The following is a 16,290-nucleotide window of genomic DNA, read 5'->3' as shown; positions in this document are numbered from 1 at the left end:
AGAAGAGCATCTCCAGTCTCCGTCGCAGGAAGAGGAAGAGAAACCTATTTATGGTCAGCTGAACCCTTAAGAAATCAGTCTAAAAAAGAGAACAGCTATTCACTTGTACAGCAGCACAGACGAGGTGAAACCTCCACAGAGAAAGATAGGGGAGGAAGTGACTGCACATGTCTCACAAATTTCTTGAGAGACAGAGAGATAGAAAGTGCTAGAGACTAAGGGCGTAGCCTGTACATCGCTTAAGATTTTTGGAACCACAACTAAACGAGGTAAGAAACAGAAAAAATGAAACTGAACAGAAAGGAAGGGTGGGATGTTTTGTCTGGCGACTGTTGTGAGTTTTAGAAATGGAGAGAGGGGTGGGCACGCATGGGCCTTCAGGCCTAGATGGATTGCATTTGACATGATTCTTTCTTAAGATTTTTTTTAAATATCTAAGTGTCAATTGGTGCACCTTGCTACATTAACCAACATTTTTATTTTTTATCTTTTTCGTAGATCTTGTGTGTATATTGAATCGAATAGCAAAGGTCATTGATCACATTAAATCCACACAGCATGTTTATTTCTTTTTTCACTAATTAATGTTTTTGAAAATTATGCAACTTAAATTTAATATAAAGTTGACTTTATTTTTTAGCACACAGAATAAAACTATCAAGCAAATTTTAGAGAAGAACAAGAATGCTGAGAAAGTTAAAAAAGTCCCTATGCAAAGTACTTTCACACAGTTCCAAATTTAAATTTGATTTAAATAGTTTTATATATATATATATATATATATATATATATATATATATATATATATATATATATATATATATACACACACACTTCAAAATTTAAATTATATTTGAATAGTTTACATATATATATATACACACATTTTTTTTTTAATTTTTAAACTTAATATATTATTATATATATATATCCGTAAATTCTTGATGTTAAAACAATTAATCATGAATTTGACAATCACCCAGTTGTATGTAATTGTGCTGATCAAAGCAAGCCCAAACTGAAAGCAGGTTAAACAGATAACATGCAAAACTATAGAAAAGGGAAATAACTGAGATTGTGGAAGCATAATATCATATGGCATTTCTATTCATATCAGAATGGCAGTGTGGGACCTGTCCATCAGTGTAGAGGAACTGGGACCAGAGGCCCCACCTCTTAAAATCAGTGTCACTTCGGATCTACATATTGGTGGAGTCATCCTTAAAGTTGTGGAAAAGTCACGTGAGTTTTTGATGTCTGATTTATTAAAATATGTTGTGTTTTCTTTTGCAAGGGGTGTTCGGATTGTTGAGTCTAAATCAAGTCTTTAAAAGCAAAGTCAAAGTCAATTTTCACACAACCCCGTTCAATGAAAAGCATACAGAGCGATCTTCTTTTGTGTTCCACAAACAAATAAAACCATATGTGTTTCGATCGAGATGAGGGTGATGACAGAATTGTCTTCTCTTCTGTAGAAATAAAGAAGGATTGGTCCGATCATGCTCTGTGGTGGGAACAGAAGCAGCAGTGGTTGCTGAAACCGTCCTGGACGCTGGATAAATGTGGAATTCACGCAGACGCCCGACTCTGCCTCACGCCCCAGCACAAGCCCCTGCGCCTGCTAATACCCAATGGCACCACCCTCCGCCTGAGGGTCTGCTTCTCCAGCCCTGTGTTCCGCACTGTCATGGGCATTTGCAAACTCTTGAGTGAGTTTTAGCTCTTCTAGCTTCTGGCTTTGAGATCATTTGAGAACATCAACTTTGCCTAACATTCTGGCAAGGTTCCCTTAAAGTTATGTACATTGCTATGTACCTGTACGTTACTGTTTGTTTTCTCTTCTTTAGATATTCGCCGCCCAGAGGAACTATCCCTACTTTGGCCAGTAGAAGGGAAGAAGAAAAAGAAAGATAAAGATGTTGAGGAAGAGGTGTATGACATCACATGCGCACCGCTTCCTTCAAGTGAGCAATACATATACAGAAAATATTAATTCCAAACCAATTCACATAAACATAAGACCCAATGTTAGGCTCTGTTTCCACCTAGTATTAAGATGCTTTTGGTCATTCGGATCACAATTGGACGAGGGAGACACATTCCCGTTCACACCTGGTGTTTTAATCCATCTCTGTTGTCCACTTTCAACCACTTCTGTCCTGATTTCTTCGAGGGGAGCTTCTATGGGCGGGTAAATGTATGTTTTTTTCAGATCTTTCGATCTAATGCACAAAATAAGCTTGCGCAATTTATAAATAAACGTGACCAGAGATGACAGAAAAATACATAGAGAACATCAGCTTTTGTTTCTGCTCTGACAGCTGTGAGAACACAGCAAACGCTGTGAGTATGTGTTAGAAATCCGGAATGGTGTGAGAACATTGTGCTTGGGGCATTTTTCATCTTCAAACCAAACCTTCAGCCAACTTTGTTTTGTGTCTGTTTGAACACATTCAACCACATGAGCGTCTACACTACGAAAACAAACGTTTTTGAATGCGTTTTTGACTACCTCTGGAATTGGTTGAAAGTGGAAAAGCTCAAAATGTTTTAGAGCCCTTTTAACGTTTTTGAATGCGTTTTTGACTACCTCTGGAATTGGTTGAAAGTGGAAAAGCTCAAAATGTTTTAGAGCCCTTTTACAACTGTATTTAGCAGCGTCTAATTGTGATCCGATTGACCAAAACACATCTTAATACAAGGTATAAACATGGCCTTATCTAGCCTACTTAACTGTTGCTAGAATCAGAAATGGAAACAGAATGACCTTTCTTTCCAGGTATAGTTACACACACACAAAAGGATTTTGACATGGTGACAGGAGTTTCCAGTAAAAGAAAGACACAGATAATAAAATAATTACATTTTATGTGTACTGTATATTGCTTTTTACAATACAAACACCTTTCATCAATATAATACCGGCACAATATATTTATTAACACAAGTAAAGGTCATGTAAAGCTGGTCTAAAATTGAACATTTTGTATATGTTTAGTTATATAGAAATATTTTAGATATTTGCTAATTTGTGCAATTGCAGCCACCATCCTGAAGCTTGCCAATGGCATGCCTGCCTTCTATGCTGAATCACCTGAAACTGAGGCTGTGTACAAGATGCTGGCAGTCAGTCAGCCTGCCCCGGCCCCAGAGACCATTGCTAAGATGTACCGGACAACTAATGTAACAGAGAAAGCACAAATTAACGGCAGGTAGGATAATACGCTAAAGGCAACATCAAGTACACAGGGCCACTAAACACACAACACTGAATACTGTGTGTGAAATGGTTCTAGACAGTGCATTTAGAAAATATTCAGAACCCCCTTTTTTTTTTTAAATTTTGTTTTGTTGCAGGCTTATGCTAAAACACACTATACCCCATAACCACAAAGCAAAAACAGATTTGTGGTAACAGAAAAAAATAAATAAAGAACCAGTATTTTTTTATAGTTTGTCAAATTTGCACCTATGTGGGTGTGAGCGGAAACACACTGTGTCCCTTTAAATGCAAATGAGCTGCTGATTCCCGCCTCCTTTCCAAAAGAGGGTGGAGCTTTAACATCCCGCGCTTCGGTTGCTCAACATCAACAACGCTGGAGAATCTCACGCAGCCAAAATGAGGATTGTCAGTAATGTCAGTAATTGTTAGGTGTTCGGGGTGGGGTTTATGTAAATATTAGGGTTAGTGATGTCACTAACCCAGGAAGAATCTTGTTGTAGTCCCTACCAGCCATTTGTTGTAGTCCTTAAACAGAGAACTATTTAGAAAATATCTCCCTTTGCATTAAACTCTGAGCGTTGTTGATTGAAACTTTGCAGATGTTGTTTATGCTCAAACAACAACGTTACACACTGACTAAAGTTTGAAATCATAAAAATTTAAATCATAATCAACCACCCCGAATTAGTGATGCCACTATGCTTTTTGAAACCAATGCAGCAGAATTTGTTTTAGTCCCAGATCTTTGCATCATCGTTCGGAAATCATTTTGGCATTAGACTGCAACATAACTAATAGTGAGGTCTAAATACTTTCTGAATCCACTGTACATTTTCCAAACATGAACTGTTTTACTATTGAAAACACTATTTTACTATAAGCAAAAAAAAAAAAAAATTATATTGTTTGGACATTTACTTTTTTTAGGTATTATTGGTAACATGTAAATACAGTGGTACATTCATTCATTCTCTTCAGCAATGTGATACCATCAGTGTGATACCAATCTGATACCATCACACATTACCTGCACATTTAGGATTTTATCAGTACATTAATGACCCCAGCTACAGTTGCATTGTGAGACTGCTGTGAAAATCAGTGAGAATCTGCTGTAATGGTGATATGATCTCTGCTCAGGTGGTTGGATTCGTCCCGTTCTCTCCTACAACAGGGAGTCAAAGAGAATGATAAACTTATTCTGCGTTTCAAATACTATAGCTTTCACGACATCATACCACAGGTAGGCATGACACCATCACTCTGTTCTTGATGTGTTTCTCAATTAGAAAACAGATTTACATTTTTAGTATGTAAGGTTTTTCTTGACAAACTGTATTTTTTATTTATTGTTTAGTCTTATAGTGTTTGGCTAAATAAGCATAAAATAAGTGCAAAATGATCAAATAACAACCTTAACCAGTAAATATCATTACAACACATCACATTATTCACAATAATATTTTGTACAGTAATCTGTAAAAAAGCGATTACTTTGATGTCACCAACAACAGAATTTGACATTGTAAATATAAGAATACACTTAATACAACACTGAAAATATTGTTGTAGAAATTTACTTCTGTTTGAACTTAAAGTGGTCAGACTTTGATGATGCCACCACCTCAGAAATGAACATTGTTTTTTAAATAGTATTTTTCATAAAATGCATAATCTTATAGATAGTAAAAACAGCAATACTTGTTTTTTTAACAAAAATCTTTTTATAAACCGTAAAATCTAAATAGTGATTCTCCCCCCCCCCGTACCTGCCAGGCAGATGCGGTACGTCTGACACAGCTGTATGAGCAGGCGAGGTGGGCCCTCCTGTTAGAGGAAATTGAATGCACTGAAGAGGAGATGATGGTCTTTGCTGCCTTACAGGTATAGGTGATGGAGAGCAGATATCAATTCATCATACACATGAACAATTATCTATATAATAATCTGTTTTTGTGATCTTTATGTGTGTATGTGTGTGTGTGATTACATCAGTACCACATTGGGAAAGTGTCTCTAACAGAGCAGTTTGTGGCATCTTGTCCTGCTATGGACGATCTAGATTCAGCTCTACAGTGCCTGGAGGTGAAAATGGAAGGAGAGAGCAGTGCAGATGACATGCTGGTCAGTTTCATGACATATACACACCACTGCAACAATACTTTGAACTAAGCTTTTAGAGCACAGGCACATATTTACATATTCACAAAAAATAAATGCAAACTAAAAGGACAAGTCTACACCAAATCAGTCGCATGCTAATGTTTTTATATTCCTTACTTTCGCTGCATTGTTCCAGTCTTCAACTGGCTTCTACAGACTAGCTAAAAAAAAAAAAAAAAAAAAAATAAAATATATATATATATATATATATATATATATATATATATATATATATATATATATATATATATATATATATATATATATATATATATATATATATATATATTTTTTTTTTTAACTTTCCCCCCAGCATTACTATTATTTTTTATATATATAAAAACGTTGCCACTGCCAGCTTTTTTTCATCATTTTCACAAAACTTTTATGGCCCCCAAAATATTTTGTTGTATGAATATCTCACTATGCAATGTTCAACAACAACAACAACAACAACAACAAAAAAAAAAAAAAAAAACATTTTTTTACAGACTACAATGTCCAAAAGAAATGCTTTTATCACTTGTTTCTTCTCTTTTGCATGTGATTCTCTACTCTTTCTCATAAATAATGGAAAATTCTGTCAATGGAAGGGAAAGAGTTAATTACAGATATAAAAAAGCTTAATAATTACTTAGTAAAAAAAATATATTTCATGCTGGGTAGTTCAGTTGTTTTTCTCTCCTATAGTAGTTCATATGGGGCAAGTCTTCTGTTTCACAAAATGTCATGCTATATTGTCATTGTGTGTTAAATGACCTATATTTGCATTTCCTGGGCAATTATGAGGGAAATGTTCAAAAGCTTTGACATAGTTCTGTGTAGTTCACTGGGTCCCCAGGACCAGATTTAAGAACCACTGCTCTAGCATACAGGAGTTTGGGAAAGGTAATAAAGTGGGCCATCTTGGAGAAGCAGGATGAGAACTGACTGGGAATGAAATGAGTACTTCCAGCAGCCTCTGGAACACCAACCTCACCTGCTGGATCTGCACCTGGAGAGAGGGAGAAGGATGAGAATATCATCTAGGTATGTGAAGTAGAACCCAACTGGGAACAGAGTGACAGATGATACCGGCTGCTATGGCCACCATTTCAGGAGCAAACATGGAAAAGTGGTGCACTCAAGGTACCAGGGAGAAGATATATGGCACAGTCATGTGTGGGGCAAGAGAGGCGGCTTGGGACTGACTGAAGACCATCTGCAGATAATAAGATAGGACTGACCAGCAGGCTCACCAGAATGAACAGGAGAGTTGTTAATCCGAGGCTCGTGCGAAGAACGATCGGCGGTGGCAAAAAAGTCAGAGGGGCTGGCGCCCCAAGTATCACCAGTCAGATGTGCAGAAGTAATCTCCTCCTCATTACAGCTCAATATTGGATTCCACCGCTGAGCGGGCAGGAGATCCTTCGGCCGGATCCATACTGGCCAGTATGTGAAGTCCGTTCAGTATACAGATACTGTATAGAAACTTTATTGGGAGTCACTTGAAAACAGAACAGCGAGTCGCTAAGTTCTTGAGCTGAGCTCCAGCTGGCTAGGCAGAGGAATGAAAGAAAGTCGAAATAGGCCAAGGTCAGTATCGGGAAGACTGTCTAATCAAGGGAAGGCACCAAGTAAGAGTCAGAATCAGGGTCATAAACAGGCAGAGATCCATACCAGAAAACAGTCCACCAGTGTGACTGAATACAAGGGATGATCAGAGGATGACACCAGGCAGGACGGTCAGGAGACCAGGATACCACCAGTGAACTGAGCAAGGACACAGCAGGAGCTTGTGACGACAGATGACAGAAAGGACAGACAGGATCAGGATAAAACCAGGGAAGTTCACAAAATGATGTTTTATTAACAAAGTCCGGGAGGAACACATTCAAATGATCTAACTAATCATCACATCACTCCAACCAGCAGTCAGCAATCAACATGTCTACCCAATCAGCATGAGTGGAGACCTATAAGACGTGGGGAGTACTCTGGGTTCGGGCCAAATACTTTCCTCAGACAGCAAGCCAAATATGCATACTATTTATCTGATTATTTGTAAGTGTGAACTCGTGAAACACTCTGGCACTGGAGAAGCATAGAGCGAGCATAATAAGAGAAGCAAGAACGAGTCAAAAAAAACAAAAAAAACAATGGCTGATGGTGAGAATCAGCTGTGTTCTGCCACCACGTGGAGAAAGGAAAACAAAAACAAAGCTAAGAAAAGGTAGAGAAGGCAGCAATCAAACCCAAGTCCTGACAATTATTGACTTTTAGATGACTTTTTAGCATAATTTAAGCTATTATGAAAACAAAACTATTTATGCAAAAATGAAAGTAAAAATATTTGTCAGGAAATTAATTAAAAATAACATTTAAAACAGATTTGAAAACTTGCCCAAAACTGATATTCATGAACAATACTCTTGTCATGAGAACACAGTTCAACCTTCAGCTAAAACCATGCATTTTATGGTTGACTCTTGCTTCGCCAGTGTGGTCTTATTTATTTTTTTGTCATAAATGTCATAAAATATGATGACATTGGAGTTGTAATTTGATGTTTCATATTACACTATTTTGGTGATAGTCACTCAGTCACTTACATGTATGGGTCATCTGAAATGACTGTTGGCATCACTAACATCTCAAATGTCCATGCAGGAAACGATGACAGCACCAGAACTACATGACTACTTGAAAATATTCAGGTAAGAAACAAATCCCAGCCTCCAATTTTCATATTATTAAATCTCCCTAGCTAACTAATGCTGATATTATGCTTAAACTGTGTAGCCAGAAGAACTGGCCCACCAGGTTTTTTGTTTCTCCTCCTGCATCCAAGGAAGTGTTTTCTTCCTTATCACAGTGTGTATTTCACAATGTGTATGGTGAAAAGTTCCATACAAACAACCCTGACTCTTTAAAATATCCCTGTTTTTTTCTCAGACCGAAGAGGCTGACACTGAAAGGATATAAACAATACTGGTTTACATTTAAAGATACGACCATCTCCTACTACAAGAGTAAAGAGGAAAGCAGTAAAGAACCAATTCAACAGATGAACCTTAAAGGTAATCACACGCTCATCAATTAAAACATGTATGTACACGTCACACAGATGAACAACAAGTCTTTCATCAACACAGGTTGTGAGGTGGCCCCTGATGTGAGTGTTGCTGGACAGAAGTTTTGTATCAGGTTGCTAATACCTGGGCCAGAGGGCATGAATGAGGTCTACTTGCGCTGTGAGCAGGTAAGTCAATGATTATCTGTGTACAACAGCTCAGCTACATTTACATTTACATTTAGTCATTTAGCAGACGCTTTTATCCAAAGCGACTTACAAATGAGAGTAGTAGAATCAATTAAATCAACATGAGAACAACAGTATGTAAGTGCTGAGTGAAGTCACAGTTATTTCAGTAAAGTGCTCATAGCAATTTTTTTTTTTTTTAATAAATAAATACACAGATAGGAGAAGAATATTAGTCAAGGTAAGTGCTACTATTACTGGGTCAAGTGCTGACGAAAAAGATACGTCTTTAGCATTTTTTTGAAAATGGCTAGAGACTCAGCTGCTCGGATAGAGCGTGGCAGGTCATTCCACCAGCCAGGAACAGTCCCGGAGAAGGTCCGTGAGAGTGATTTTGTGCCCCTATGTGATGGCACCACAAGGCGCCGTTCACTTGCAGAACGCAGGTTTCTGGAGGGTGCGTAAGTCTGAAGTAGTGAGTTAAGGTATAGCGGTGCAGAGCCAGCTGTCGTTCTGTAAGCAAACATCAGCTATGACATCAGTATTATTAATCAATGGCAGCATAAAGGCTTTCAGACCTGGTGATCTTAAGTGTAATTTAAAAGTTCTATATATAAGGGTTCTGTCAGGCATTTCATATATAGAATCTTTTAGGGTTTCCATCATAGGATGATTTTGTGGATTTAGTTTTAATTAATTAAATCTGTTATATTTTATGAATTAAGCAGCTCATAAACTTTATTAATAGAAGAATGGAGTCAATAACCCTATGGTTCAATATAGGGTTAACTCTTCTAAGAGTGTGGCCTGGCTAGATTAGGCCTTAGCTTAATTAGGGCTTTTAAATAGCTTTTATAAATGTGCCTTAGAACAACAATAACAAAAAAACATTACTGGTGTGCATCTTGAGACAAAACAACGGCACTGACATATTTTAAGAATTGTCAGTGCAAGTTGTTTTCAGTTAAAACATCTCAAACACGCATTTAGTCTGGGACTAGGCTTTAGTCTTTGAAACCGGGAGTAAATGTACTTAAGTGGAGGGGGGGGGGATTTTTTATTTTTTATTTTTTTTGAGAAAACTTCTTTTATGTATTATAACTGAAATGTACAGATGCACATAGACAAAGTGTAAAAAACAACAACAACAACAAAAAACACTGAAATGTGAATTTTTGAAATTTTTCCCCCACTATTCTGAAAAATGAAGAAGTCATAAAGAAGTTAAGGAACCAAAATAGCCCAAAATCTAAATCTTCAATTTAAATCTAAATGTCAAATATAAATTCTATCTGTAAATCTTAAATCTTAAGTATAAATCCCACATATAAATATATTCTATATAAAAATTAAACTAAATTAAATTTTTCTAATGTAATTGTTAAATTGCTTAGTTTCCACTGAAATATGTTCCCCAAGTGTGTACCATTAATCAGTGTACAATTAATCAACCATTAATATTGCTGGTTTTCACTTTCCAGCATTCTAGAGTTTACAAAGAACTCATGTGAGCTGCAGTTCTGTGTTCTGTGGGTTTTCATATAGTAGAAAATGGACAGAGCTGTTTATATATATATATATATATATATAAAAGCATTGTAAGCCTAATTAGATTGTAGAGCTTTGGTGCCAGTGGCTTTGTCTGGTACCAAAAACCAAGAAAAACTGTAACTCGGTCTTGTTCTCAGGAGCAACAGTACAGCCGATGGATGGCAGCATGTCGTTTGGCCTCGAAAGGCAAGACTTTGGCTGACAGCTCATTCTCTAGTGAAGTGCAGAGCATCCAGTCATTCTTGGCCATGCAGAAAACCACACCTAGTACTAACACAGCTCAAACAGATGAAAGTATTAATACACACAGCCTTGTCTCTCCACGCTACCAGAAGAAGTACAAACCCAAACAGGTACCACGTTTCTGGGTTACTGGCATACACTTGAACTGGTTAATTACTACATTATTAGTCTTGAGTGTGGCATTTCATTTCTGCTTTTTTGTTCCTCTTGAACTTTATTTCTCTTTCCATTTCTCTCCAATTGTTCAGCTCGCGCCGAGGATCCTGGAGGCCTATCAGAATGTAGCTCAGCTCTCATTAACAGACGCCATTCAGAAATTCCTTCAGATCTGGCAGGCTCTGCCTGACTTTGGCCTCTCTTATATTGTAGTCAGGTGGGTTTAGTAAAACTTGTTTGTAGGCTGAACCTGTCATGCACTAGTGGCATGCACTTTTTTTTAAGACTGTGAGTCATGGTAGTCTAGTGGTGTAATTATGCAAAGTAATAATGTTTATTATGCATGGGGGATGGGTTTAGATCCTGATAAAATATACAAAAATAATTTGACATTGACAATCCCGCTGACTAATGGCTTCAACAGAAACATGTACCATCGATTTATAACCTTAAGGTAGGTCTATCTTGAAACATTTAATCGTTAAAGGGTTAAAAAAAGAAGAAATTTCTGTCATTAATTAGTAATCACTCACCCACATAATCTTCAGAACACAAATGAAGATCATTTTAATGAGTTTTCTGTCCCTCCATTGACAGCCTACACAACTAACACTTTCAAACCCCAGAAAGGCAGTAAAGACATCATTAAAGTAATCCATGTGACTCCATTTGTTTAACCTCAATTTTAATGAAACGAGTGCTTTGCACAAAAAAACTTAATTTACCATTTTATTTACAAAATATTAATCTCCAACGCGCATACCACTGGAGTCACATGGATACGGTGAGTGTGTAGAAATCAGGAATGGTGAGAGAACATTGTGCTTGGTACATTTTTCATCTTTTTCATACATTTGTCTTCTTTCATCAAACCAAACTTGAGTCTTCAGTCGACAAAGTTTAAATCCCATCTGGCTACCGCGTTTCCCATACTGTTTAGGGGTTAGGTCAGTAGGCAGAGAGTAGGCGTTTGAACACATTTGACCACATGACGTACACTACGAAAGCAATCCAGTCCAATGCATTTTCGACTACCTCTTGAAGTGGTTGAAAGTGGACAAGCTCAAAACATTTTAGACCCCGTTTACACCTGCATTTAGCATCGTCCACTTGTGATCCGATCAACCAAAACGCATCTTAATACCAGGTTGAAACAGGGCTTAAATTGTATTATTAATAATAACGATATTGCTACTAAAAGAATCTAAGCAAAATAATCAATTACAATCAGGTTGTAAGTGACATCAGAAACAACATGTACAATTTCTGTCCACATAAATGCAGGTTTAAGGGTTGCCGCAAGGATGAGGTGCTTGGCATTGCCAATAATCGTTTAATCCGTATTGACCTGAGTGTTGGAGATGTTGTGAAAACCTGGAGATACAACACCATGAGGCAATGGAATGTCAACTGGGACATCAAACAGGTAATCTGCCTATAATCTGTCTTTATGTATATTATGAGATTGGTCCATTTTTGAAGTGCAAAAGCTTCTTCCAAGTTCTCGGATTGATAATGTCACTATGTCAAATAATAAATCCCTTCCATATCTGTACCAGGTTGCCATTGAGTTTGATGGGAATGTGAACATCGCCTTTAGCTGTGTAACTGCAGATTGTAAGATTGTCCACGAGTACATCGGCGGCTACATCTTCATGTCCACACGAGGTCGAGAGCAGAGCGAAACCCTGAACGAGGAGCTGTTTCACAAACTGACAGGCGGCCATGAAGCTCTATGAGGGGGAAAAAAAATCTGTAAATCTATGGACTGATGAAATACAAAATGAAGAGAAATCTGCCAAAAACAAACAAATAAAAACTGATAAATGTTTATTAATAACCACCAAAGTATAAATTCACATACTGATATAACCATTCATGAATATGTACCTGAAAAAAACAACACTATTGTGTCTTGACTGGTTTGTGAGACCTGAGGTGTTTCATTTTGTGACATTTAGCTATGTGGGATTTCTCTGTTTTTGTCTTATTTAGCTTTGATCATTCTTACGGTAGGTTATTTGCAGTGTTATTCTCTCTATTGTAGTTATTAAATTTAATTTTTTTTGTAGTTATCAAACCTTGTCAGGTATTTACTTTTTTAAAGTTTAGTTTCTGATGCATCTGATTCTTATTGTTGGATTTCTATTATATTTAAATTGGTAGAGAGAGGGAGAGGGAGAGGGAGAGAGAGAGAGAGAGAGTATATCTCTCTCAATTAAGCTCAAAGGTCAACTTCAGAGTTCCAGCTTTTGGGTTCTTGTATTAAGCATCAATGAAAGGCTATGGTGTTCAGTGGTGCCGGGCCGGGATACAATGATCGACTCTGCAGCTCAAGTGTTAAAAAGGATATGTTGTGGCAACATAATTTGGCGCAGGAAACCGCAATGCAAGTTTCACAAGCACTGCGTAGAGCAAACGATGAAAAGCAGCATCCTGTGCACTAAAATTTATTCTTAATCAAGTATGCTTAAACGATGGAGACTCGAATTGCAATTATATATGTATATTATTTTAAAATGGTGAATATATTATACTAATACAATTAGTATTTATTTATATACAATATTTTTATAATATATATTATAAATAAATAAAATATACAAATATAAAATGTATTAATTTGCTATATTTAATATATTTTATAATATACACCACTCTACTGATATTAATTAGTTACATCTTTCAGTATTATGGGCATAGAATTACCTGGTTCTTCATTAGGAATTTACCATTTAAAGATTCTGTAAGAAGATCTTGAACTACGCTGTTGGACATTGTTGATATTTGAAATCAACCCAAACAAACGCACCCCTCTCTTCATTGCTCCGCCTCCAAAACTCACCATCCAATCCTAACCACCCTGCTCAGAGTCGGTCTCGGAACCCTGAACTGATCACGGCTGGCATGCGAGACAAATGCACTAACAATGATGCTAAGCACCGCATTCTGTAACTATCGTCAGTGTGCAGTATAGTTTAACTGCATAACTCCCACTATCTGGCCTCTGTTACACACGTAATGCACGTGGATGTCTGTTTATCACAGCTGACGCGCAACAAAATGCTTCACGAAAAATAAAGCGCAGTTGATGAACGAATGACAAGGAAGCACAAAAAATGAACATACAGTACACAAAATAAATACAAAGTGTCCGTTGTTAGTCGCAAACAGCACAGGAGCTCCAGACAATCAAACCCAGTGTTACTCACATGAGAAGCGGGATCAAAGCAGCCTCCGCATCTGTTTTCAGGCCTTCCCACTTAGCTCTCTCCAGCGCTGGAAAGCTTTTCTAATATAAACGCGGGTCCTAAAGCGTTTTGCCCAAACATTCTGATGCAGAAACTTGTGAAAATGAGATCCAGGCGGATGATAAAGTTAATGAAAAATTATTTATTCATTACAATTAAATTTAGCCTCACACGCAAACCTTAATTGATAATGCAAATACCTAATAAAACCAAAAGGTAAAATAACCATCATAAAGTATCAGTCAATAGTTAATAATAAATTTAGAGTATTCTAATAAATCCAGAGTATTGTATCTAATAGATGAAGATCAAAAAGAGCAATAATTAAGAAATTTGCAGATAAGAGACAAGAAGTAGGAGAGCAAAGGAGGAAAAAGCTGAATTATCAATGACTCGGTCAGCTTTATACCATGAGCATATAGGGAAATTTACATCCCACACAAATTGATGTTTTTGTTCTAAAAGAAAAGGTTAATTTCACCCATTACGTCATCTACTGTCAAAATTAGTTGTTTTATCCCCTTTTGGGAATTTTGCAAATCTTACACTATTAAATGTCAGCAAACATTGATTAATTCTGAAAAAACACCACTTTTGCCGTATTTGGCAGGCGTCCAATGTCTAACCACTAACGTGTCAGCGTGACCTGTCACACTGGAGCACTTGAAGAACAACTGAACATAACAAGCATACTCTTAAATATAAAATAAGGGTACAATAACAAGTAAATCCTTGAAAATATGATAAGAATTAATATATATAAAGTATGAGTACATAAATATAGGAAATCAAAAGTGAAACTGATAAATCATAAGCCATAAACGATTAAAAATAAATATTAATAAAAGTGCATGAATATGAATATTGACCATTTCGGATCCATCACATTCATTCCAGTGATATTCTTTTGAGCTGTTTTGTATTGTGTCCCATTTCTCGTTCTGCTGTTTTGCTAAAAATGTGTTTATTATCATGAAGGTCTTTTGTACGTAATTTTGTATGAATCCAGATCTTCTACATTCGCCATGTTGTCATTATCATGTGACCTACCAGCGTCAGTTTCACTGCCATTCATTAATCCTGCCCTGTGGCCTCATGGGATAGTAAAGTGTTCATTCAATGCACACTTTAGAATCTCGCTGGGAGTAGTAGGTCATCCAGGTACTTTTTGCCCACTCTTTTATGAGTACTGTGAATTCCGACATGTCACATACTGTTTTTCGTCTGCTATATAGTAGGGAAGTATACGATTTCCGATGCAGCCTATCAGTTTTTTATATGATTTCAACGTGGCTTCTTGATCCTGTTACACTGAATGACCTCTAAAAATCTGCATATGGGACAAAAGTCCCCTGGTTATTTTGGTCATTAAGGAAAACAGTAAGACGTAGTCCTTTAAATATATCACAGCCAACACTTATTTGAGCATGCCAAGAAAACAAATATATATTTTATATACATTTTTATATATATTTTATATATAACTGGTATTTTATATGTTTATTTAAATAGTAAAATCTATTTACCATTACAATTTTGCAGTTTGGAGCATTATTTCACCCATATTTCGACATTTTATTTTAACAAAAGTTATTTAAAATATTAAAGTATACACTTTACTTGGACGTAATGTGTTTTCTATGTATATAAAATCACTTTTGTAAATGTAATTTGATGCACATACAAAATGGGGAGGGGACGTCTCCTCTTTGACCCAGAGAGAGCAGTTGACATAACGATTACATCCTTACACCAGTAGGTGGCGACAAATGACTTATAAAATGTATTTGTCAGTGAATCATTCATTCAAGAGATTTGTTCAAACACTAACAAGACTGTAAAGTACGAGTGAGTCATTGAATCATTCATTCAAACCTATTATTTTTTGTTCATTCAAATTAGTTAAACATTTCAAATAGACTGTAGCAATTAACATTTTGTTAGGACCTCTGGTAAATTACTTATTTTGTTTAGATGTCTGTTCAGAATTGTGGGAGAATCGTGAATGCTATTTAAAAACAAAAAATGTGATTTTTAATTTATCCAGGATCGTGCAGCTCTAGGGAATGTAGTACATCCAGATTACATTCATAAACGCATTCATACTATATAGAATGTACTTTCTTAGCAGTCACAAAGTAATTACTTATTCAAAATAAGTACCTACTCAAGAGAGTACAAGATTTCAGATGCAACCTAAGCCATTCGACAGTCTGCGACTTAATCAAAATAAGCCCTGAAGACCGTGTGGTACTGCAGCAAAGTGAGTTTATTGCTCTTAAATATTTGTCATATGGGTGGCCAGTCGATAGCCTGCAATATAAGCTGAAGTAGAAGTTTCATCATTCAGGGTAATGTTTTTGTCATTCGCTGTATTGCAAATTCTCTGTTACACCACAGTGTCATCCGTTTCAATGAATTACAGTATTTCTGTATGGATACAATTTTAGCATCTTATTTAT

At 36.5% G+C, this 16,290-nt stretch overlaps 1 protein-coding gene across 1 annotated transcript; it reads left to right on the top strand.

Moving 5' to 3' along the window:
• The first annotated feature begins 119 nt into the window (after positions 1-119).
• On the top strand, positions 120-15,273 carry fermt3a (FERM domain containing kindlin 3a). The gene is made up of 15 exons (XM_067407500.1): positions 120-269; positions 1,118-1,242; positions 1,476-1,709; positions 1,848-1,964; positions 3,044-3,212; positions 4,364-4,466; positions 5,000-5,107; positions 5,219-5,347; positions 8,036-8,082; positions 8,321-8,445; positions 8,521-8,627; positions 10,316-10,531; positions 10,670-10,794; positions 11,862-12,003; positions 12,137-15,273. The coding sequence occupies exons 2-15, from the start codon at positions 1,119-1,121 to the stop codon at positions 12,314-12,316; spliced, it is 1,926 nt and encodes a 641-aa protein (XP_067263601.1). The 5' UTR covers positions 120-269; position 1,118; the 3' UTR covers positions 12,317-15,273.
• The last annotated feature ends 1,017 nt before the right edge of the window (positions 15,274-16,290 follow it).

Source organism: Chanodichthys erythropterus, chromosome 13, assembly GCF_024489055.1.
Source record: "Chanodichthys erythropterus isolate Z2021 chromosome 13, ASM2448905v1, whole genome shotgun sequence".
In the NCBI taxonomy this organism is placed as follows: domain Eukaryota; kingdom Metazoa; phylum Chordata; class Actinopteri; order Cypriniformes; family Xenocyprididae; genus Chanodichthys; species Chanodichthys erythropterus.
This window is presented reverse-complemented; position numbering and strand designations above follow the sequence as displayed.